Source organism: Macaca fascicularis, chromosome 16, assembly GCF_037993035.2.
Source record: "Macaca fascicularis isolate 582-1 chromosome 16, T2T-MFA8v1.1".
Classification (NCBI taxonomy): domain Eukaryota; kingdom Metazoa; phylum Chordata; class Mammalia; order Primates; family Cercopithecidae; genus Macaca; species Macaca fascicularis.
Window position 1 is genome coordinate 582,808 of NC_088390.1, and position 23,964 is coordinate 606,771.

Here is a 23,964-nt window from a genome sequence, read left to right on the forward strand (position 1 = left end):
CTAGTTTCAAAATGTTTTCAATCACCCCGTAAGAACTGTGATGGTTAATTTTGTGTGTAAATTTGATGGGATAAGGGATGCCCAGGTGTCTCGTTAGGCATTATTTGGGGGTGTGTCTGAGACGGTGTTTCTGGAAAGAGATTTGCGTTTGAATCGTGGACTGAGTGGAGGTCGCCCTCACCGATGTGAGTGGGCACATCATCCAGTCATGTGGGGACACACAGAGCAAAAAGGAGGGAGTGGATGAACTTCCTTTCTGTTCTTGAGCTGGGACATCCACCTTCTCCTGTCTTCAGACAGTGGAATTCCTGGTTCTCTGACTTTTGGACTGAATTCTACCACTGGCTCTCCAGTTCTCCAGCTGGCAGGTGGCAGATTGTGGTACTTCTCAGCCCTCATGATCATGTAAGCCAATTTCCATAATAAACCTCCACATACAAGGAAGATCATATAAGAACATTCGTTTTCTCTGAGCACTATTGATGGGGGGTGGGGCGAGAATATCGGATGTCCATGAAATAATCACTCCCAGTGTCGCCCTCCCTGCAGCTCCTGCAACCACTAAGCTGCCTTCTGTCTCATGGATTTGCCCATTTGTATTCTTCCAAAACTTACAGGATTTTTGCTGCACATTTGAGAGATTTGTACATGTGGTCACGTTAGACCACCGTTTGTGTTTTTCTTTGCCACATAATATTCCATCGTGAAACTCAACCACTTTTTTTTTTTTTTTTCTTGAGAGAGGGTCTCAATCTGTCACCAGGCTGGGAGGCAGCGGTGGGTCATGGCTCACCGCAGCCTAGAACTCCCAGGCTTAAGTGATCCTCCAGCTCCAGCCTTCTGAGTAGCTGGGACTGTGGGTGAACCACCGCACCTGGCTAATTAAAAAAAAAAAAAAATTAGGCCAGGCACGGAGGCTCACGCCTGTAATCCCAGCACTTTGGGAGGCCGAGGTGGGTGGATCATGAGGTCAGGAGTTTGAGACCAGCCTGACCCACGTGGTGAAACGCTGTCTCTACTAAAAATACCAAAATTAGCAGCATGATGGCCCGCATCTGTAATCCCTGCTACTCAGGAGGTTGAGGCAGGAGAATTGTTTGAACCCAGGAGGCGGAGGTTGCAGCGAGTTGAGATTGCACCACTGCACTCCAGCCTGGGCAACAGAATGAGACTCCCTCTCAATCAATCAATCAATCAATCAAACAAAATAAAAATTTGGAGAGACAGGGTCTCCCTATGTTGCCCAGGCTGGTCTTGAACTCTTGGCCTTGAGTGATCCTCCTGCCTCAGCCTCCCAAAGTGGGATTACAAGTATAAGCCACCACGCCTGGCCTCAACCCCATTTTTTTTAGACAGGTTCTCACTCTGTCACCCAGGCTGGAGTGCAACGGCACAACCTCGGCTCACTGCAACCTCTGCCTCCTGGGTTCAAGCGATTCTCATGCCTCAGCCTCCCAAGGAGCTGGGACTACAGGCGTGAGCCACCACACCAGTCTAATTTTTGTATTTTTAGTAGAGACAAGGTTTCACCATGTTGGCCAGGCTGGTCTCAAACTCCCAACCTCAGGTGATCCGCCCGCCTCAGCCTCTCAAGGTGCTGGGATTGCAAGCACGAGCCGCCGTGCCCAGCCCTCAACCACTTTAAAAAATTTTTCCTTCTGTTGATGAATTTGTGCAACTTAAAAAAAAGAAATCCCGGCCAGGTATAGTGGCTTACACTTGTAATCTCAGCACTTCAGGAGGCTGAGGAGGGCGGATCACTTGAGGTCAGGAGTTTGAGACCAGCCTGACCAACATGGTGAAACCCTGTCTCTACTAAAAGTACAAAAATTAGTCAGGCATGGTGTCACACACCTGTAATCCCAGCTACTTGGGAGGCTGAGCCAGGAGAATTGCTTGAACCCAGGAGGCGGAGGTTGCCAAGATCACGCCACTGCACTCCAGCCTGAACGTCGCAGAGATTCTGTCTCAAAAAAAAAAAAAAAATTCAAAATGAGTATTATATGCATGTGGCAACAAAGTGAAGCATCAGAAAAGAAGAGAGAGTGAAAACTAAGTGTCTTTTCCTCTCCTTCCAAAGAGACAATCATTTTACCCATTTCTTATGTATCACTGTAGCAGTATTCCAGGCACATACATATATGCATAGCTGCATCTTTTTTATACACGTGTGTTTATGTGGTAACTATCGATCGAATGCCTGCCGTATGCCAGGCACTACTTTAGTGATGGGGGTACAGCCAGGAACAAAACAAAGTTTCCAGCTCTCCTGTTTCTAGTAGAAAGAGAAAGATGCTACACAGATAAACAGATGTACATGCCAAGCGGTGACTCGTGCTGTGGAGGGGAATAAGCACAGCAAAGGGACACGGGGGAAAGGTCAGGAAAGGCTACTCTGATAAGGTGACATGTGAACAAAGTGACGCCAGCCAGGGCAAGAGTGTTCCAGTGGCAGGGAACAGCAGGTGCCGGAGAAACAGCAAGGAGGTCCTGGGGTTGGGGCGGAGCACGGGGCAGCAGAGGGTAGCAAACCCCACACACCGTGCCTCGCTCCCTCTCCGTGAACAGTCTTGGCCTTTGTTCCACATCAGCCTAAAATGAGCTGCCTCCTTCCTTTTTAGAGGCAGCCAAGTAACCCACCATATGGATGTGGTGCAATGTACTTAACTAGTTGTAGAGTTTTTCTTTTCCTTTTTTTTCCTAAGGTATGAAGTGAAAACCAGGAAGCGGTTGGCGTGAGTTCTCGGAGGAGGAAAAGGGAAGCGCAGACCTGCTTTTCGCAGGGGCAAGAGCAGACCCGGCAGCCCACGCACCTTATGTCTAAATATTAAAAGTTATGACAAACTGTTAAGGAAAATATGTCCTGTTCTCCTACCTTGACGAATACACTTTCGCAACAACCTGGAAGGTCAGATTTAAATTTAGATTTTCCGATTCTTCAGGTTTCTGCGGCCCGCCCCCGGCCTGCACCTCCTCTTCCTACTTCCAGCTCCAGCACTGAGAAGGTCCCGTGGGCACATGGGTGTGGACGCCTGAGCCTGCCTGTGCGGTTTCCATTCACGCTGCCTGCCCCAGGACTGCTCAGGAGGAAGGAGGCCCACACAGGCCCTACAAGCAGGCTGGGGCTATCTGGGCAAGAAACTCCAAGGTCCCAGGTACTCGGATTGTGGGCTAGAAGGAAGGAGGGGGGATAGGCTGTATGTGGGTGAGACCCCTCGATTCCACGTGATTCCTGACACTCAGGGAGAGACACAGCTGGAGTGGAGTCAGAGCAGGATCCAGTGGAGCACGAGACACAGGGCAGGGACTCCTCTCGCCCACACCAAAGGCTGGTGCTGCAGAAGTGTGGACACTCTTGTCTGCCTTGGGGAAGACACTCGGTGTGGGCAGGACAGAGTAAAAAGCTGGAATCAGCAGCCAGGCCAGTAGGAAAGGCAGGAACCGCAAGCCCTACCCAGGGCTTGCCCACATCAGCGCCAGCCAAAGGGGAAAACCTGATGCTTCTTGGGAGAGAAACGTCCACTCTGGAGAATGTTTGAAGAGCTCGTAACAGTAACAGCCGCCGAGACTGCAAGGAGAAGGTATAAACGAGGAAGCTGACGCCAACAGTGAAGGCGCCACCATCTCTCCTGTGGCTCAGTGAACGTCGTTGTGAGGTCTGCCGCACTCCTGCAGGAGACGTGGAACCGGGAACGTGGGTCCCGGCCCATTCGGTGAGGTCTGCCGCACTCCTGCAGGAGACGTGGAACCGGGAACGTGGGTCCCGGCCCATTTGGTGAGGTCTGCCGCACTCCTGCAGGAGACGTGGAACCGGGAACGTGGGTCCCGGCCCATTTGGTGAGGTCTGCCGCACTCCTGCAGGAGACGTGGAACCGGGAACGTGGGTCCCGGCCCATTTGGTGAGGTCTGCCGCACTCCTGCAGGAGACGTGGAACCGGGAACGTGGGTCCCGGCCCATTTGGTGAGGTCTGCCGCACTCCTGCAGGAGACGTGGAACCGGGAACGTGGGTCCCGGCCCATTTGGTGAGGTCTGCCGCACTCCTGCAGGAGACGTGGAACCGGGAACGTGGGTCCCGGCCCATTTGGTGAGGTCTGCCGCACTCCTGCAGGAGACGTGGAACCGGGAACGTGGGTCCCGGCCCATTTGGTGAGGTCTGCCGCACTCCTGCAGGAGACGTGGAACCGGGAACGTGGGTCCCGGCCCATTTGGTGAGGTCTGCCGCACTCCTGCAGGAGACGTGGAACCGGGAACGTGGGTCCCGGCCCATTTGGTGAGGTCTGCCGCACTCCTGCCGGAGACGTGGAACCGGGAACGTGGGTCCCGGCCCATTTGGTGACGAACCAGCATTGTGAAGTTGAGCGATCCACTTTACGCCGCTGTGTATCAGTTCCCTCGTCTATCGAATAGGAGTACACTTGACCAGTCTCTTTCAGAGTTACAAGAATCGGTCCCATCACCCTTGCTTTGCTCATTTAGCCACTCACAGAACGTCAGCTCTGTGCCAAATGCTGGGCAGGGCTGCAAGAGCAGAAGTAAAGACATCATACTTTCTCATACTTTCTAACCTCAAGGAACTTGGTCCGACTGAGACAAACAGCTGTGCTCCAAGAGCTGCCCATTCCATGTGCTGTTGCAGGCTTAGAAGCATTTTCCAGATAAATAAATAGAAGTTAAGATAGAATGGGGCCAGGCACAGTGGCTCTTGCCTGTAATCCCAGTACTTTGGGAGGCTGAGGCAGGTGGATCACTTGAGGCCTGGAGTTCGAGACCAGCCTGGCCAACATGGTAAAACCCTGTCTCTACTGAAAATACAAAAATGAGCTGGGCGTGATGGGCCAGCGCCTGTAATCCCAGCTACTCAGGAGGCTGAAGCAGGAGAATCGCTTGAACCCAGGAGGCAGAAGTTACAGTGAGCCAAGATTGCGCCACTGCACTCCAGCCTGGGTGACAGAGTGAGACTCTGCCTCAAAAAAAATTAAAAAAAGAAAACAAAAAGTTAAGATAGAATGTTGTTCTTTTAAAGTAAGGGGGGAAGCATTTCATTTCAGTGCTAAATTATGGTTTTCAAAAAGGTCAAATCACACCTTTGATGTAAAATTTTACTCAGCACTTTGATGAAGAAACCAATAGGATATTAAAACTGGTTCAAATAATTTGAAGGAAAGAAATGTATATATTATACATAAACATATATAGTATCTATAAACATATACCATATAAACATCTATTGTATATATAAATATATTTTTATATATTTTATATATTTAATATATATTATGTATGTTTATATATAAACATAAACATACACCCACGCAAACACAGTTGACCTTTGACCAACATGGAGGTTAGGGATGCCAGTCCCCGTGCAGTCAAAAATCCGTGTGTAACTTCTGACTCCCCCAAAACATAAGTAACAATAGCCTACTTTTTTTTTTTTTTTTTTGAGACGGAGTCCCGCTCTGTCGCCCAGGCTGGAGTGCAGTGGCGCGATCTGGGCTCACTACAAGCTCCGCCTCCCGGGTTCACGCCATTCTCCTGCCTCAGCCTCCCGAGTAGCTGGGACTACAGGCGCCCGCCACCTCGCCCGGCTAGTTTTTTATATTTTTAGTAGAGACGGGGTTTCACCGTGTTCGCCAGGATGGTCTCGATCTCCTGACCTCGTGATCCGCCCGCCTCGGCCTCCCACAGTGCTGGGATTACAGGCGTGAGCCACCGCGCCTGGCCACAATAGCCTCCTATTAACCGGAATCCTTACCAATGACATAAACCGTCGGTGAACACGTTTTTTTGCATGTGTATCGTATACAAGAAAGTAAAATGTGATTAAGAAAATCAGAGAGAAAACATTGACAGTACTGTACTGACATTGATCATTTTAAGTTTATGTCATCTGTGTACAAGATGAATCGTCTGTCTGAAACGGCAGCCACCGCAGCTGCAGACCTCCATCTATGGTACGTATCAGGAAATTCAGCTTTTTCTTGTCATGTCAGGACTTTCCTTTGCTTTTTGGGAGCACTTCCAGCATCCTTCGCAGCGGCTCATCTGGGTCCTGGGTGTTGCTAAGGTTGAGGGTATTGCAGTGAACACAGTGAAAGACACCAGAGAACTGCCATCGAGCACTTTTTCCTGCTGTTCATAACTTCCCGGAGAGGCAAGCTGCTCACGTGGAGATAATTAGCCTCACACGGCGGGTTTGTTCATGTGTGTTTTTGTTTTTGTTTTGAGACAGAGTCTTGTTCCGTCACCCAGGCTGGAGTGCAGTGGCACGGTCATGGCTCGCTGCACCCTCAAACACCTGGGCTCAAGTGATCCCCTGCTTCCGCCTCCTGAGTAGCTGGGGCTACAGGCAGATACCTCCATGCCTGGGTAATTTTTAAATTTTTCAAAATTTCTGGTTTCAAACTCCCGAACCTCAAGTGATCCTCCCTCCTCAGGCTCCTAACGTGCTGGGATTATAGGAATGAGCCACCGGCTAGATAATTTACTTTGTCACATGACATTTTAAGGGGGATATTTGAAACACTTGGGCTCATTAAAATAGCAACAGGAGACAGCTACAAAATTATCACAGTAGCGCAGTATGTGTTACAGCTATCTTTTTTTTTTTTTTTTTTTTTTGAGATGCAGTTTTGCTCTTGTCGCCCAGGCTGGAGTGCAGTGGCACAACCTCGGCTCACTGCAACCTCTGCCCCCCAGGTTCAAGCAATTCTCCTGCCTCAGCCTCCTGAGTAGCTGGGATTACAGGTGCCGGCCAACATGCCTGGCCTTTTTTTTTTTTTTTTTTTTTTTTGTATTTTTAGTAGAGACCGGGTTTCACCAAGTTGGCCAGGCTGGTCTCGAACTCCTGACCTCAGGTGATCTACCTGCCTCGGCCTCCCAAAGTGCTGGGATTACAGGTGTGAGCCACCGCACCTGGCTACAGTTAACTTTATAAGTTACGATTTAACTCTGCATCCTTAAATTATTATACTGGTCCAGTATGTGTTATAGTTAACTTTATACAGTTAGATTTAACACTGCATCTTTAAATTCATTTACATTTCTCTTGACTGCAGGCATGGTCTGTAAATGTATGGGTAAGTTTTGATACATTTTAACTTTTTAAAGTACATGTATATTTTATGGAGGTAAATGATTTTTAAAAACTAGTATTGGACTAGGTGCAGTGGTTCATGTCTATAATCCTAGTGCTTTGGGAGGTCGAGGCAGGGGGATCACTTGAGGTCAGGAGTTTGAGACCAGCCTGGACAATGTGGTGAAACCTCATCTCTACTAAAAACACAAAATTAGCCGGGCGTGGTGGTGCATGTCTGTAATCCCAGCTACTCGGGAGGCAGGAGAATCACTTGAACCCGGGAGGCAGAGGCTGCAGTGAGCTGAGATGTCGCCTCTGCACTCCAGCCTGGGCCTCAGCAGAAAAAAGATTCGGGTGTTTTTTTTTTTTCTTTCTTTTATCTTTTCCTTAAACAGGCATGAACCAACTATCCAAACCAAGAAGCCAAACATAACCAACCATCTCATCGTCCTGTGCACTCCTCTCTTCCCCCTTTCCCTGGCCCCCACCAAGAGGTCACCACTGTCCCTGTCCTAAAGTTTGTACTTTTTATTGCATTGTAAAATACTGTTGTATCATAAATACATGTATGTAAACAGACTTCCTTTTTTTTTGGTGGGGGGGCGGGACGGAGTCTCGCACTGTCGCCCAGGCTGAACTGCAGTGGTGCAGTCTCCACTCACTGCAACCTCCCCCTCCTGGGTTCAAGCAATTCTCCTTCCATAGCCTCCTGAGCAGCTGGGATTATAGGCACAGGCTGCCATGCCTGGCTGATTTTTTGTATTTTAGTAGAGATGGGCTTTCACTGTGTTGCCCAGGCTGGCCTCGAACTCCTGAGCTCAGGCAATCCATCTGCCTCGATCTCCCAAAGGGCTAGGATTACAGGCGTGAGCCACCGTGCCTGGACCCTTTTTAAAATTTGTTTCCAAGGTTCATCCATGTTGAGGAGCCCAGATCATCCTTTAGCTGATGTATAATATCCCACGTGGGACCACCTCACTGAGTGGTTCCAGCTTTTGGCTACTCTGAGCTTTGCTGATATGAACATTTTTGATGGCTCTGGTGCCCATATGCAAGAATTTCACTTGGGTGTGTCTTTTTTTTTTTTTTTTTCTTAAACATTCAGTTGTGCCAAGCATGGGTATATCTTAAGGACTGGGGTTCCCAGAGATCCTGCCTTCCTCAGTACACCGGCGTGGCCTTCCAATTAGCTCCTGTCACTGTAGCGAGATGTCTGCCACAGACCCAGGCAGCATATCTATGGCCGACCGTGCCCAGCAGCAGAAGAGGAGCGTGTCTCCTCCTCCCTTTTACCAAGGAGCAAACCTCTCCCAAGAGCCTCAGGTAGATGATCTTCCACTCTGATTGGCCAGGAGTGGGTAACAGGTTCCTTCTCAAACAGATCACTGACAAAGAGAATGGGACGACCATAATGACTCCTACCGATCAGGATTCTCTTGAGAAGACACAAGCCAGGCTGTAGGTGGACACAGGGACCAGAACAAGGTCAGAGCTCACAGGAAGGGGGCAAAGGCTGGGTGGGTAATTGCAGCCGACAGTGTCTGCTCCATCCCCATCCCCCACCATTCACCTCCACGTGCTGAAAGCTTCTTCCTCCAGACACCTGGGACTCTGCCTGAGGCTTTCTCCAGTTGCATTTGTGGCCCACACAGAAGAAGCTAGAAGTACTACAGAGTTAAGACCTCCGGAAGCCGCCTTTTCCCAGAGGCAGAGGGTGGCACCTCCGGAAGCCGCCTTTTCCCAGAGGCGGAGGGTGACACTCAGTTTCTGAGAGGTGGAGGGTGACACTCAGTTTCTGAGAGGTGGAGGGTGACACCCAGCTTCTGAGAGGTGGAGGGTGACACTCAGTTTCTGAGAGGTGGAGGGTGACACTCAGCTTCTGAGAGGTGGAGGGTGACACCCAGCTTCTGAGAGGTGGAGGGTGACACTCAGTTTCTGAGAGGTGGAGGGTGACACTCAGTTTCTGAGAGGTGCAGGGTGACACTCAGCTTCTGAGAGGTGGAGGGTGACACCCAGCTTCTGAGAGGTGGAGGGTGACACTCAGTTTCTGAGAGGTGGAGGGTACTACCCAGCTTCTGAGAGGTGGAGGGTGACGGTGGGTGACCGTGGGTGACGGTGGGTGACAGTGGGTGACAGTGGGTGACAGTTTCTGAGAGACGGTGGGTGATGGTGGGTGACGGTGGGTGACGGTGGGTGACAGTGGGTGACAGTTTCTGAGAGGCGGTGGGTGACGGTGGGTGATGGTGGGTGACGGTGGGTGACAGTGGGTGACAGTTTCTGAGAGGCGGTGGGTGACGGTGGGTGACCGTGGGTGACGGTGGGTGACAGTGGGTGACAGTGGGTGACAGTTTGAGAGGCGGTGGGTGACGGTGGGTGACGGTGGGTGACAGTGGGTGACAGTGGGTGACAGTTTCTGAGAGGCGGTGGGTGACGGTGGGTGATGGTGGGTGACGGTGGGTGACGGTGGGTGACGGTGGGTGACGGTGGGTGACAGTTTCTGAGAGGCGGTGGGTGATGGTGGGTGACGGTGGGTGACAGTGGGTGACGGTGGGTGACAGTTTCTGAGAGGTGGTGGGTGACGGTGGGTGACAGTGGGGGACGGTGGGTGACGGTGGGTGACAGTTTCTGAGAGGCGGTGGGTGACGGTGGGTGACGGTGGGTGACGGTGGGTGACGGTGGGTGACAGTGGGTGACAGTTTCTGAGAGGCGGTGGGTGACGGTGGGTGACGGTGGGTGACAGTGGGTGACGGTGGGTGACAGTGGGTGACAGTTTCTGAGAGGCGGTGGGTGACGGTGGGTGACGGTGGGTGACGGTGGGTGACGGTGGGTGACAGTTTCTGAGAGGCGGTGGGTGACGGTGGGTGATGGTGGGTGACGGTGGGTGACAGTGGGTGACGGTGGGTGACAGTTTCTGAGAGGCGGTGGGTGACGGTGGGTGACAGTTTCTGAGAGGCGGTGGGTGACGGTGGGTGACGGTGGGTGATTGGGTGACGGTGGGTGACAGTGGGTGACGGCGGGTGACAGTGGGTGACAGTTTCTGAGAGGCGGTGGGTGATGGTGGGTGACAGTGGGTGACGGTGGGTGACAGTGGGTGACAGTTTCTGAGAGGCGGTGGGTGACGGTGGGTGACAGTGGGTGACGGTGGGTGACAGTGGGTGACAGTGGGTGACAGTTTCTGAGAGGCGGTGGGTGACAGTGGGTGACGGTGGGTGACGGTGGGTGACAATGGGTGACAGTGGATGACAGTGGGTGACGGTGGGTGATAACCAGCTTCTGAGAAGCTTCGTCGCCCCTCACTTGGGGTCACTGGCATGTTTGGCCTCCCAAGTCCTCCCAGAGGACTGAGCTGTGGTTACGCACAGAGGTAGCTGGCAGGATAATGAAAACCTGTCCTGCCTTCCCTGTCTCACTCACCGACTCCTCCACCCACGTTTCCTAAGACCTTCTCCCAGATAAACTCTGCACTCAATTCCTAATCTTAGAGTTTGCATTTGGGGGAACTCAAACAAACACAACAACCAACACAGCAGCCAACAGTCTGTGTGCCAGGGATGTGTGAATAAGATGGGAGGCTGGGCTGGATGTTGGATAGATGGGCTGTCGGCTAAGGATAGAAAATTAGAAGTCATCAGCATGTAGGACATGATTGCAGCTTTGAGTGCAGATGAACAGACAGACAGAGCTTCAAGAACAGAGTCCTTATGCCAAGCTCAGAAAAGGCCAACATTCAGAGGCTGAGAAGGGAGGATTTCTGTGCAAAGGAGACTGAATGGCCAGAGAATCCTGAGGATGGTGTCCCCAAAGCCGGGCAGATACAACATTTCAAGAAGGAAAGAGGGGTCAGGAGTGTCAAATGTTGCTGGCAGGTCAGGGACAATAAGGACAAAGGTTGTCCACTGGACTCCATGACTTGGAAGGACAGCAGTGACATTGTAAAGCTGCTTTGGTAGCACAACGGTGCAAGAACTACAACTGTAGTGGGCTGAGAAGGGATGGGTCAGTGAGGAGACAGAGACTGCAAAGGAGACCAGACAGAAAAATGTACACTTAAAATACCTGTAAATGTTTAGCTTCGCTTTCCTTGCATGGCCTTTTTGTGATTATTTATGAAACGCATTCATAAGATGCATCCCTTTGCTTGAGGTGACTTTTCTCTTTCATAGCTCACTGGCTGGCTCAACATAACCTCGACACAACCTTCACCAAAATCAGAAGAGAAATGACCAAACTGTCTCCTGCCAGCTAAGCATTGAGGCAAGAAGGACCAGCTGAGAGGGAAGACGGGCAGGAGGGCAGCCAGCCTTTCCAAGCACCGTCTGCAGGTACCAGGGTGAGTATGAAAGGGCATCTGAAATGCAGACCCCAGACAGATCGAAGGTAGCTGGTCATTTCCACAAAGGACTTCTGCCATTTGTATTTCACTTAACTCCTAAGGACAAAAGCAGACAGGCAAGAGGCAGATACCACACACTGTGCTTGCCAAGCTGTGCTGGACACACCAGGGAGCTTGCCAGGGGATGGGAAGACTGAGGACACACATCCCACTAACAGAACGGCCCCTTACAGAGCGATGCGTCCACATACGCCAATGATGTCATTTGCTCAGTGCTGACTGAGATTTATAGATTTGATGCAATCCCCATCAAAATCTCAAAGGGGATTTTAAGAAGTAAACAAGAAGATTTGAAAATGTATGTGGAAAAGCAAAGGCTCTAGAATCGTCCAAACAATCTTCAGAAAGAACACAGTTGGAAAACTTACTCTACGTAATACCAGGAGTTACCACGGGCCGGGCACGGTGCCTCACGCCTGTCACCCTAGCACTTTGGAAGGCGAAGGCGGGAGGACAACGTGAGCTCAGGAGTTTGAGACCAGCCTGGGGAACATACTGAGAATCCATCTCTATTTTTTATTTGTATATTTTTTAAAGATTTATCATAAAGCCACCAGATGATAAGTCAAGATGATGTGGTACTGGTCAAAGGACAGACAGAACAACAGAAAAGAGACTCCAGAAATACAGAAATAGATCCACAAACATATAGTTAACTGATTTTCTACAAAAGTACCAAGTCAGGCTGCATATGGTGATTCATGCCCGTAATCCCAATGCTTTGGGAGGCCAAGGTAGGAGGATCACTTGAGCCCAGACGTTTGAGACCTGCTTGGGCAAAATAGTGAGACCCTGTCTCAAAAAAAAAAAAAAAAAAGAAAGAAAAAGAAAATCAGAGACAACCAGCCGCGGTGGCTCACGCCTGTAATCTCAACACTTTGGGAGACCAAGGCAGGTGGATCACTTGAAGTCAGGAGTTCGAGACCAGCCTGACCAACATGGTGAAACCCCATCTCTACTAAAAAAACAAACAAACAAACAAAAATAGCCAGGCGTGGTGGCACGCGCCTGTAGCCCCAGCTGCTCAGGAGACTAAGGCAGAAGAACCACTTGAATCTGGGTGGTAGAGGTTGTAGTGAGCCGAGATTGTACCACTGCGCTCCAGCCTGGGCCACAGAGTGAGACTCCATCTCAAAAAAAAAAAAAAAAAAAAATCGTAATAAAAAGTACCAACTCAAGTCAATGGGAAAAGGAATGTCTTTTCAACGGAAGTTCCTGGAAAAAACTGGAAATTCATTTGGGAAAAAATAAACATGACTCCTATATATGACTTTATTCACAAAATTAATTTGAGGTCGGCCAGGTGCAGTGGCTCACACCTACAATCCCAGCACCCTGGGATTATACAAAATTAGGCTGGCATGTTTGTGCACACCTGTAACCCCAGCTACTTGGGGGGCTGAGGCAGGAGAATTGCTTGAACCCGGGAGGCAGAGGTTGCAGTGAGCTGAGATCAGGCCACTGCACTCCAGCTTAGATAACGAGCAAAACTCCATCTCAAAAAATAATAATTAATTTAAGGTAGATCATGAACCTGACCTAAAACCAGAACTATACAGTTCTAGAAGATAGCATAGCACACTGTCTTTGCAATAGGGGGCAGGCAAAGAGTCCTTGGACAGCATACAAAAAGAAAAAACTGATCAAATGAAGTGAAAATTGAAAAAACTTCTTTATCGCAATTTCAAATTTCTGCTTATCCAAAGACACAATTCAGAAAATGGATAAGTCACAGACCTGGAAAAAAAATCTTTGTGGTCATAAAGCTGACAAAACACTTGTATTCAAGTTATGCAAAGACATCAACAACAGCAAATCAACAATAAACAACCACATTACAGAATGGCCGAAAAACTTCAAAAGACACTTAAAGATATACAAATGACAGGCCGGGCACGGTACCTCACACCTGTAATCCCAGCACTTTGGGAGGCCAAGGCAGGTGGATCACCTGAGATCAGGAGTTTGAGAGCAGCCTGACCAACAGGGTGAAACTCCATCTCCACTAAAAACACAAAAATTAGCCGGGCTTGGTGGTGCACGCCTGTAGTTCCACCTACTAGGGAGGCTGAGGCAGGAGAATCGCTTGAACCAGCAGAAGTTGCAGTGAGTGGAGATTGTGCCATTGCACAGCAGCCAGGGCCACAGAGCAAGACTCCATCTCAAAAAAAAAATAAAATAAATACACACACACACACACACACACGTACAAATGACCAGAAAGCACATTCAAGAGTGCTTGATTTCATTAATCACCAAGGAAATTCAACTTAAAACCACAGAGAAACACAACTTCTTACTCACTAGAATGGCTAAAATCAAAGGCTGATTTTTCAATGGGTACTGGGGGCTACTAGAGGGAGGAGGGGCTGGGAGGTGTGGACTGAGAAACTACCTCTTGGGTGCTGTACTCACCACCTGAGTGACGGGATCACCCATACCCCAAACCTCAGCATCACGCAACGTACCCATGTAACAAACTTGCACACGTACCCCCCGAATCTAAAATAAAAGTTGAAATTAAATAAACGATAAAATACCGTTCCTTATCTTTTTCAAAAGACACATCCAGTTATCTACTGTCACATAACACATCACTCCAAACCTTTGTAACTTAAATAACGACAACCATCGTATTCTCTCTCACAGCTTCTTTGGGTCAGGAATTCAGGAAAGGCCTGTCTGTCTGGGTCTGGCCTGGGGTCTCTCCTGCTGCTGCTGTGGGACGAGAGCTGGATGGGAAAAGTCGGGGCTGGAGAAGCTGAGGCATCTTTCTCTCCATACGTCTTAGAGGCTCTCCGTGTGGACTAGGTGGGGATTTATGAAGCTGTGACAGCCTTGGGGTCCTCAGACTTCTCACTGGGAGGCTCAGGACTCTAGAGAAAGCACGTCATGGGCTAAGAAGGTGGATGGATGCTGCATTCCCTTTAGGACCCAGCCTGAGAAGTCACACACTGGGACACTTCTGCCGCATACTGTTGGTTACAAGCGCGTCAACAAACCCGTTAGACTGAAGGAGAGTAGAATGAGACTCTGTGTCTTGCTGTGGGAATGGCAAGATTCTTGAAGAGTATGTGGGAAAAGAGATATTACTGCAGCCATTTTTAATTTATTTTATCATTTTATTTTATTTTGGGACAGAGTCTTGCTCTGTCACCCAGGCTGGAGTGCAGGGATACAATCTCAGCTCACTGCAACCTCCACCTACTGGGTTCAAATGATTCTCCTGCCTCAGCCTCTCAAATAACTGGGATTACAGGCGCCCATCATCATGCCTGGCTAATTTTTGTATTTTTAGTAGAGACAGGGTTTCTCCATGTTGGCCAGGCTGGTCTCAAACTCCTGACCTCAAGTGATCCGCCCACCTTGGCCTCCCAAAGTGCTGGGATTATAGGCATGAACCACCATGCCCAGCCTCTGCAGCCATGTTCAGATAATCGAATCTGTGGAGGATAAACCTGGAAAGAAAAGCAGGTGACACATCATATCAGGGCTTGTAAGCCACACTTTTTTTTTTTTTTTTTTAAGAGACAGAGGCTGTGCATGGTGGCTCATGCCTGTAATCCCAGCACTTTGGGAGGCAGAGGCAGGTGGATCACAAGGTCAGGTGTTCAAGACCAGCCTGACCAATATGGTGACACCCCGTCCGTACTAAAAAATACAAAAAAAAAATGAGCCAGGCATGATCGGGCACCTGTAGTCCCAGCTACTCGGGAGGCTGAGGCAGAAGAATCGCTTGAACCTGGGAGGCGGAGGTTGCAGTGAGTCAAGTTCGCGCCACTGCACTCCAGCCTGGGCAACAGAGGTAGGCTCTGTCTCAGAAAAAAAAAAAAAGAGACAGTCTTGCTTTGTCACCCAGGCTGGAGAGCAGTGGTGTGATCTCGGCTCACTGCAAGCTCAAGTTTCTCCACAAGTGCCCCTCGGCACAGCTGGTTGATTTTTGGTAGAGACGGGATCTCACTATGTTGCCCAGGCTCGGTTCAAGCGATCCACCCACCTTGACCTCCCAAAGCGTTGACACTATGGGTGTCAGCCCCTCCCAGAGCCCGGCAAGAGTTTAGATCTTGATGTGAACTGTGATGAGGAGGTACTAGAGGACTTTTTGGCTTTTTATGTTTTGTTTTTCATCGCTGGGGAGTTTTAAGCAAGAGAGTGAATGGTTTGTTTTTAAAAGTTTGCTCTAGCAGCTGTGCGGATAGAGAGTTCGTGGGAAGGGTTTGAAAGCAGAGACCACTCAGCAGAGGACCCAGAAGTCCCAGTGCCAGACATGGCAGTCGGCCCCAGCCTGGGTAAGGGACCAGGGAGAGGGTGGGGGACATGGAAGCCCACCAGGTTTCCGGCCAGTCCAGCGGTTTTGTTCACTGAAATGGAAAACAGTGGAGAAGTAAGTTTGTTTTGGACACATTGGCTTTGAGGGTCCAGGGTAGATGTACGAGGCTGAAACTCAGGCAATAAAAATTGAGGTGAGAATACACCGCATTTAAACAGGTGCAGGAGGCCGAGCACGGGGGCTCACGCCTGTGACCCCAGCGCTCTCAGAGGCCGAGGCGGGAAGATCGGTGGAGCCCAGGAGTGCGAGACCAGCCTGAAACCAAAAACCAAAAATCTTAGCCAGGCGTGGGGGTGGGAGGCCAAGGCGGGAGGATGGAGGCACCGGACTGGACGAGACGCGTGTCAGCCCAGAGATTTAAAATCTCTGCCCACCCTCCCCTTCGTGCGGTCACCTGGTTTCCAACAGACAGAAGCACGCATGCGCGCGCCGCTGGGTGCCGAGGTCCCCGACAGAAGCACGCATGCGCTGTGTGCCCGGGCTCAGCAGACAGAAGCACGCATGCGCACATCGCTGTGCCGGGCTCTCCAACAGATGGAAGCATGCATGCGCGCACCGCTGTGTGCCTAGTTCTCCAACAGAAGTACGCACGCGTGCACCTGTGTGCCTAGCGCTCCGTCAGACGCACGCATGCGCGCACTGCTGTGTGCCTAGTTCTCCAACAGAAGTACGCATGCGTGCACCTCTGTGTGCCTAGCGCTGTCAGACGCACGCATGCGCGCACCACTGTGTGCCTAGTTCTCCAACAGAAGTACGCATGCGTGCACCTCTGTGTGCCTAGCGCTGTCAGACGCACGCATGCGCGCACCACTGTGTGCCTAGTTCTCCAACAGAAGTACGCATGCGTGCACCTCTGTGTGCCTAGCGCTCCGTCAGAAGCACGCATGCGCACACCGCTGTGTGTCAAGGGCCCCCGACAGAAGCACGCATGCGTGCACCTCTGTGTGCCTAGCGCTCCGTCAGAAGCACGCATGCGCACATCGCTGTGTGTCAAGGGCCCCGACAGAAGTACGCATTCGCACACCGCTGAGTGCTGAGGTCGCCAAAAGACAGAAGCACGCATGCGCACACCGCAGTCCGTGGGGCACCAGGCTGAAGCGTCCTGACTGCGCAGGCGCAGCGGGGGTGGTCGCCATGGAGACGCGTGGCCCTGGCCTGGCGGTCCCCGGGAAGAGCCGCCCACTAGTCGGCAGCGGGTCTCGGGCGCCCCCGGGGCGGGTTGGGTTGCAGCCCAGCGGGCGGATGGACCGCCGCGGTGGGGCAGGGGCATCGGGGTACGAGGACAACGACGGCGAGGAGGAGGAGCGGGAGGGCGGCGCCGCGGGCCCGCAGGGGTCTAGACTGCCCCCCATCCCAGGCGGCGCCTCCGAGCTGGCCAAACGGAAGGTGAAGAAGAAGAAAAAAAGGAAGAAGAAGACCAAGGGATCTGGCAAGGGGGACGGTAAGAGGAGCAGCTAGCGCGGCTGTGTCAGCTCCAGTTCTCTGGAGACTCTTCGGGGACCCCGATTTACCCGGAGACCCTTCAGACCGGAAACAGAAGCTCAGCGGTCCCGCACCGAGGTCCTTCTGCTCCCCACACATGCCGGTCAGCAGCGCAGCGATGCCCCCAGCCCCCCCACCATGGAGACCATCCGCCAACTTTGCGACCCCTTAGCCCCACACAGAGACCCCCACAGACATCCACCATTCCTAAGAGCCTTCCAGCCCCACACAAAGACACCCACTCAACTTGCTAATCCCTCAGCCAAAACTGGCAATCTTAAACTTCTGCACCTTCCCCACAGAGGCCCTCCCCACAATACACTTTCCCCACCCCAAACACACTGATGCCACTTGAAAGGCCCTCACTCTCATGCACAGGGAAGGGCAGGCTCTTGCCTCCCCTCCTCACACCCTCGTGCGTTAAGGCTGCCTGCCTCTGGATGTGCTGTAGACACCCGCACCCACAGACATGTATATAAAATGTCCTCACTGCATGGGCTCCCCCTCGCACCCACCAAGCGGGCAGCCTTGGACTGCACAAACCCCATCACGCCAGTCACTCTGACATCCTCCAATAATCCCTGACACCCTCCACCACTCTCCACTTCATAGCAATGTAACACCAACAGTGAAACTAAAGGGCGGGGCGCAGCGGCTCACACCTGTAATCCGAGCACTTTGGGAGGCCGAGGTGGGAGGATCACTTGAACCCAGGACTTCCAGGCTGCAGTGAGCTACGATCGCACCACTGCACCCCAGCCTGGGCAACAGAAAAGACCCTGTCTCTTTAAAAAATAAAAAAATAATTTAAAAAAACCCTAAAGCACAGATCCCTGTGATGCACACGCATTCATAGTCTACACACACAGACACAGGCTGTTAATGTGTTACACATTCACGTGTGTAGTCACACGCAGGCAGGAATTGCAGTCTGTCTCAGGGACACCTTCACAAACACACACACCCCACCTGCCATAAACCCCAGTCCCTACCTCTCACCAAGCTCTTCTTGTAAAACCCCTAGATTTCTTGACAAAGGGACTGAGCACCCATTTCGAGGAGAGAGAGCACAGCAGTGGCAGAGAATGCAGGTGCCCGTGAGTGCTGTGAGGCCACTGTCGCCCATGTGGCCCACCTCAGTGGCTTTGGCTCTCAGGGAGAGGGCCCTAAGCTCCACTTCTGGGCCCTGGCCCTCTGTGGCAGAGCTGGCACCAAGGCAAGCAGGAGGCAGGAGTGGCAGCCTTGCCCATATTGGCCGTGCGGTGTGGGAAGGGAGCAATGGGAAGATGATAAGTCCTTCTCAGGTGGCATCGTAGTCCAAAGGCAAGAAATTCTGCAGTTCAGGTCAAGAAGCCCTGTGTGGCCGGGCACAGTGACTCGCACCTGTAATCCAGCACTTTGGAAATTCGAGACCAGCCTGGCCAACGTGGCGAAACCCCGTCTTTCATATATTTTATATGAAAATATAAAAATTAGCTGGGCGTGGTGGCAGGTGCCTAGAATTGCTTAAACCTGAGAGGTGGAGGTTGCAGCGAGCCGAGATTGTGCCACTGCACTCCAGCCTGGGTGGCAGAGTGAGACTCTGTCTCAAAAAAAAAAAAAAAAAAGAAGAAGCCCTATGTGTATCTGCAAAAAGAAATTTGGCAGTTCACCGTCCTTTAGGCGTAGCTTTTCGCTGTAGAAATTACAGCTTTTCGCTGTAGAAATTACAGTGACACGTTCCTCATACCGTCAGCAGGGGGCACCAGACAGTGTTCAGGGCGTAGGAAGGGAGAGAAGTGTCAAAAGACGATTACTTTTCTTTTTTTTTTTTTAGGGAAGGAGGTATTTCTCTCTCCCCTAAAATAAAAGGATGAGCTGACGAAAGAACCACAATTTGTAGCATTTTATGTGCATGTTAAATAATTCTGAAGTGCTGTTCATGTTAAAAAATCAGTACAGCCGGGCGCGGTGGCTCACGCCTGTAATCCCAGCACTTTGGGAGGCCGAGACGGGTGGATCACGAGGTCAGGAGATCGAGACCATCCTGGCTAACACGGTGAAACCCCGTCTCTACTAAAAATACAAAACAATTAGCTCGGTGAGGTGGCAGCGCCTGTAGTCCCAGCTACTCGGGAGGCTGAGGCAGGAGAATGGCGTGAACCCGGGAGGCGGAGCTTGCAGTGAGCCGAGATCAAGCCACTGCTCTCCAGCCTGGGAGACTGAGTGAGGCTCCGTCTCAAAAAAAAAAAAAAAAAATTCAGTACAAGCCACGCAGCAGAAGTATTTCTGGCATAATATTGCTTTCATCAGTCAAATTTAGGAAGCTTTTCTGTTGTTTTCCGTTTCTTCCATCATAAAGTGTCTAGACTCGGGTAGAGTCACAGACTCCCAGACCTGGGAATGGCCATGGTGAGCACGTGGTGAGGGTGTGTGGGGGCAGCACGGCCCGGTGGAAAGAGCAGGGCCCTGGGGGCCTGGCCTGCACTCAGGTCCCAGCTCTGTCACTTGCTCCTGACATTGGCAAGTCCCTGAAACTTTTTGAGCTTCGATTTCCTCCCCCGAAAAACAGGGCCTATGGCCTTTACCCAGAGGGCCTGGCTTAGACCATGCGCTCAATGAATGGTTCCTCCTGCCCCAAAATGGTTCCAGCAAAATCACACAGGCAGTGGGTGGGCACGAGGCTGGTGGACTTGGCAGCCTGAGCCCTGGATACGGAAGGGCCCCCATCCTCCTCTTCCATCTTGGGTGATTTTGGCACCATCCCCAGCAGGCCAAGGGCAGACATTGCCACAAACACTAACCTGCTCATCTACTCAGCAGATAAACATCAGAGCCAGAGCGTGAAGAGCCAGCTGCTTTCTTCCTCCTCTCATGACATCTTAAGTCCTGGCAAAGACCGTGGCCCGAAACCGGAGCACAGACAGAACAAAGTGGAGAACAAGCACCTCCCTTCGGACTCCTCCACCGTCAGCCTCCCCGACTTTGCCGAAATAGCCGAGAAACTTGCGAACCAGATCAACGAAAGTCTGCGTTGGGATGGAATTCTTGCTGACCCAGAGGCAGAGAAGGAAAGGATTCGCATCTATAAACTGAACCGGAGAAAGCGGTACCGGTGCTTGGCCCTCAAGGGCTTCCACACCGACCCCGATGTCCTCAAGGGCTTCCAGTCCAACCCCGATGCCCTCAAGAGCTTCCACACCAACCCCGATGTCCTCAAGGGCTTCCAGTCCAACCCCGATGCCCTCAAGAGCTTCCACACCGACCCCGATGCCCTCAAGGGCTTCCAGTCCAACCCCAATGCCCTCAAGAGCTTCCACACTGACCCTGATGCTCTCAAGGGCTTCCACACCGACCCCGATGTCCTCAAGGGCTTCCAGTCCAACCCCAATGCCCTCAAGAGCTTCCACACTGACTCTGATGCTCTCAAGAGCTTCCACACCGACCCCGATGCCCTCGAGGGCTTCCAGTCCAACCCCAATGCCCTCAAGAGCTTCCACACCGACCCCGATGTCCTCAAGGGCTTCCAGTCCAACCCCGATGCCCTCAAGAGCTTCCACACCGACCCCGATGCCCTCAAGGGCTTCCAGTCCAACCCCGATGCCCTCAAGGGCTTCCACATTGACCCCGATGTCCTCAAGGGCTTCCAGTCCATCCCCGATGTCCTCAAGGGCTTCAACACTGACCCCGATGCCCTCAAGAGCTTCCAGTCCAACCCCGATGCCCTCAAGAGCTTCCACTCCAACCCGGACACCCTCAAGGGCTTCCACACTGACCCCGATGCCCTCAAGGGCTTCCACACTGACCCCGACGCCCTCAAGGGCTTCCACACTGACCCCGACGCCTTCAAGGGCTTCCACACTGACCCCGACGCCCTCAAGGGCTTCCACACTGACCCCGACGCCTTCAAGGGCTTCCACACTGACCCCGACGCCCTCAAGGGCTTCCACACTGACCCCGACGCCTTCAAGGGCTTCCACACTGACCCCGACACCTTCAAGGGCTTCCACACTGACCCTGACGCCCTCAAGGGCTTCCACACTGACCCCGACGCCCTCAAGGGCTTCCACACTGACCCCGATGCCCTCAAGGGCTTCCAGTCCTACCCCGATGCCGAGGAGACCCCTGAGAACTCACTGTACCTCTCAGACAAAGACGGCAGCTCCAGCTGCAGGCAGCCCACACTGAAAGCCGAGCACCCCAATCTCTACTTTGAAGGAAACCTTACCCCAAAGCTTCTACGCTCTGATTTAGCGCCTACTCTGCTGGAGTAAAACTCCACCCACAATGCGACAAACTTTTAATTTCTCTGTACCACAAGTTTATGTGTTAAAAACAGTCATCATAAAAGGAAATGAGACCAGTACACGCACGAGGCCAACTCTCCCATCACCAAGATGCCCTCGGCTGCCCAGGAAAGCCACAGTTCCCCGAGAACATAATTTAGTGAACAGAATTCTTTTCAGAATTTCCTTTTTCTTAAATAAGCATCTCTGTTATTTCTCATCACAGCTAGATGTCTATAATCTGCCCCAAAAAGAAAAGAAAGTGTGTCGATTATTTACATCTTAAAGTCTCCATCTCATGGTGAAACTCCTCACACAGTACCTGCTTCTGTCGGCCCACGGACAATGCCCTGAACCTCTTGGAGCCTTTTTCTGTTTTAATTAAATGCATGTCCTGCCTTTATACGGCCTCAGAATAAGTGGGTTCCAGAACTTCATCCCTGGGAAGTTACTACAGAAATCCCAAAAGGAATATCACTGCTTTTATAAACATGGTCCTCTCCTAATCCCCCGTTAGAAAAAGCCTCGCTCCACTGCGTCTCCTGAGTACACATTCCCCCCTGCCACAAACAGCCAGTGAGGGCCACGCGCTGCCGCAGTTCGTGCCCTCCCAGAAGCAGCCCCTGAGACGAGGATTCAAACGCAACTAGAGTGTCTGGGAGGTGAAGAGAGGATGAGTAGAGGGTGATACAGAGAAGGGAAGGTGGCCAATCCGGGAACTTTTCTTTTTAGACAGGATCCAGCTCTGCTGGCCGGGCTGGAGTGCAGTGGTGTGGTCACAGCTCTGACTGCACTCCGCCTCCTGGGCTCACGGGATCCTCCCACCTCAGCCCCCTGAGTAGCAGGGACTATAGGCAAGTACCACCACGCCTGGCTAATTTTTAAAATGTTTGTAGAGATTGGGGTGGGGTGGGTGGATCTCACTCTGTTTCCCAGGCTGGTCTCGAACTCCTGGCCTCAAGCAATCCTACCACCTTGGCCTTCCAAAACACTGGGATTACAGGCATAAGCCACCGTGTCTGGCCCCCCTTCCAGGGCGTATGAGGCCAGTTTTCATCCTGGGCAACTGGAGCTTAATTCCACAGGGAAACCCACTTCTAGAATTATCCCACCTAAGGGTGAGGAAGCTGGGGAATTTATACTCCCCGAAGGCAGTGGCTGGGGGCTGGTCCTGCGTGTGTGTGTGTGTGTGTGTGTGTGTGTGTCCTGGCATTTCTAGCTGAAAAAGTCCAAAGGAAAAGGGGGGTCTCTAGGGAAGCCTCAGCTACCTTAGTAACACCGTGGGTCTGAGAGGGACAGCATGGAGGGCTGAGAGGACATCCCTGACCTTCAAGAGTTTACAGTGTTTTGGGGTAGACAAGAAATGAGTGTACACAGGAGAAGTTAAAAAGCCAATACAGACGTCACAGAATGCGCGTTTGACAGTTAAGTAGAAATGCCTGGGTGTGGTGGCGCAGGCCTGTAATCCCAACACTGGGAGGCCGGGGCAGGTGGATCATCTGAAGTCGGGCGTTCGAGACCAGCCTGGCTAATACGGTGAAACCCTGTCTCTGCTAAAAGTACAAAATTAGCCGGACGTGGTTGCAGGTGTCTGTAGTTCCAGCTACTCAGGAGGCCAAGGCAGGAGAATCGCTTGAACCCCGGAGGCGGAGGTGGCAGTGAGCCAAGATGGTACCACTGCACTCCACCCTGGGCAACAGAGCAAGACTCTGTCTCAAAAAAAAAAAAAAAAAAAGTTAAGTGGAAGTGGGCATCATGGTCCCTGCTAGCCCTGGGCCGGCAGAGCAGCCCTCTTCTCACCCTTCCTTAAAAGGCCAGTTAGTTTCCACATTTGCCCTCACTCCGTGTTAGAATATACTGCAGAGACGTTTGGGAGAGTCCTGTCCTGCCATGGAGAATGCTTAGCAGACAGGAATGGCCCTCCCTGTGCTGAGGCCAGGCCCATCCTCTCTGCTGTCCATGGAGAGGAAGGGGCAGGAAATACTCCAGTGCCAGCCACAGGACCTCACTTGTGTCCAGGGTATAAAAGCAAAGGCAAAGAAAGAACAGGGGGCAGCCACGGGGCTGGCATCTCGTGTGCCCTCCAGGTCCACCACAGTGGCTGGGGCCTGGGGCATGGAGGAGTGTGGGGGTGCACTGGGCTGAGACGGTCGCTTAGCAGTGCCTTCCGTGGCGGTGGGAGGCAGGGGTGGGGAACATGGTCATCTCCCAACCATGAGGTAACATTCTAGGAAAGTAGCTAAGATGGTGAGCTTTGACATCAGAGCTGCATCAATCTCTTTCCCAGCACATGTAGCGTTGTGTCCCCTGGCGGATTGCTTCACCGCTCTGAGCCTTAGTGTTCTCATCTGAAGACCAGACTGCAAATTCCTACCTTAGTGCTGTGAGAATCAAGTGCAATGAAGCACCGAGATG

General features: G+C 51.7%; 1 protein-coding gene across 2 annotated transcripts; it reads left to right on the forward strand.

The window, feature by feature from the left end:
• Positions 1 to 16,918: 16,918 nt before the first annotated feature.
• On the forward strand, positions 16,919 to 21,952 carry LIAT1 (ligand of ATE1). Of its 2 annotated transcripts, none has more exons than XM_005582400.4 (2): positions 16,919 to 17,243; positions 20,084 to 21,952. In XM_005582400.4, exons 1-2 carry the CDS (start codon positions 16,937 to 16,939, stop codon positions 21,535 to 21,537), a joined length of 1,761 nt encoding a protein of 586 aa, XP_005582457.3. In that variant the 5' UTR covers positions 16,919 to 16,936; the 3' UTR covers positions 21,538 to 21,952. The 2 variants fall into 2 exon arrangements, with proteins under 2 accessions (XP_005582457.3, XP_005582458.3); XM_005582401.4 differs by having other exon boundaries at positions 20,087 to 21,952.
• The last annotated feature ends 2,012 nt before the right edge of the window (positions 21,953 to 23,964 follow it).

Excerpts from the sequence above, each read along its gene's own strand:
- LIAT1 (XM_005582400.4), top strand. The coding sequence starts at position 16,937 with ATGGAGACGCGTGGCCCTGGCCTGGCGGTCCCCGGGAAGAGCCGCCCA. Across the intron at positions 17,244-20,083 it reads GGGATCTGGCAAGGGGGACG|CAGATAAACATCAGAGCCAG; the intron begins GTAAGAGGAGCA and ends TCATCTACTCAG.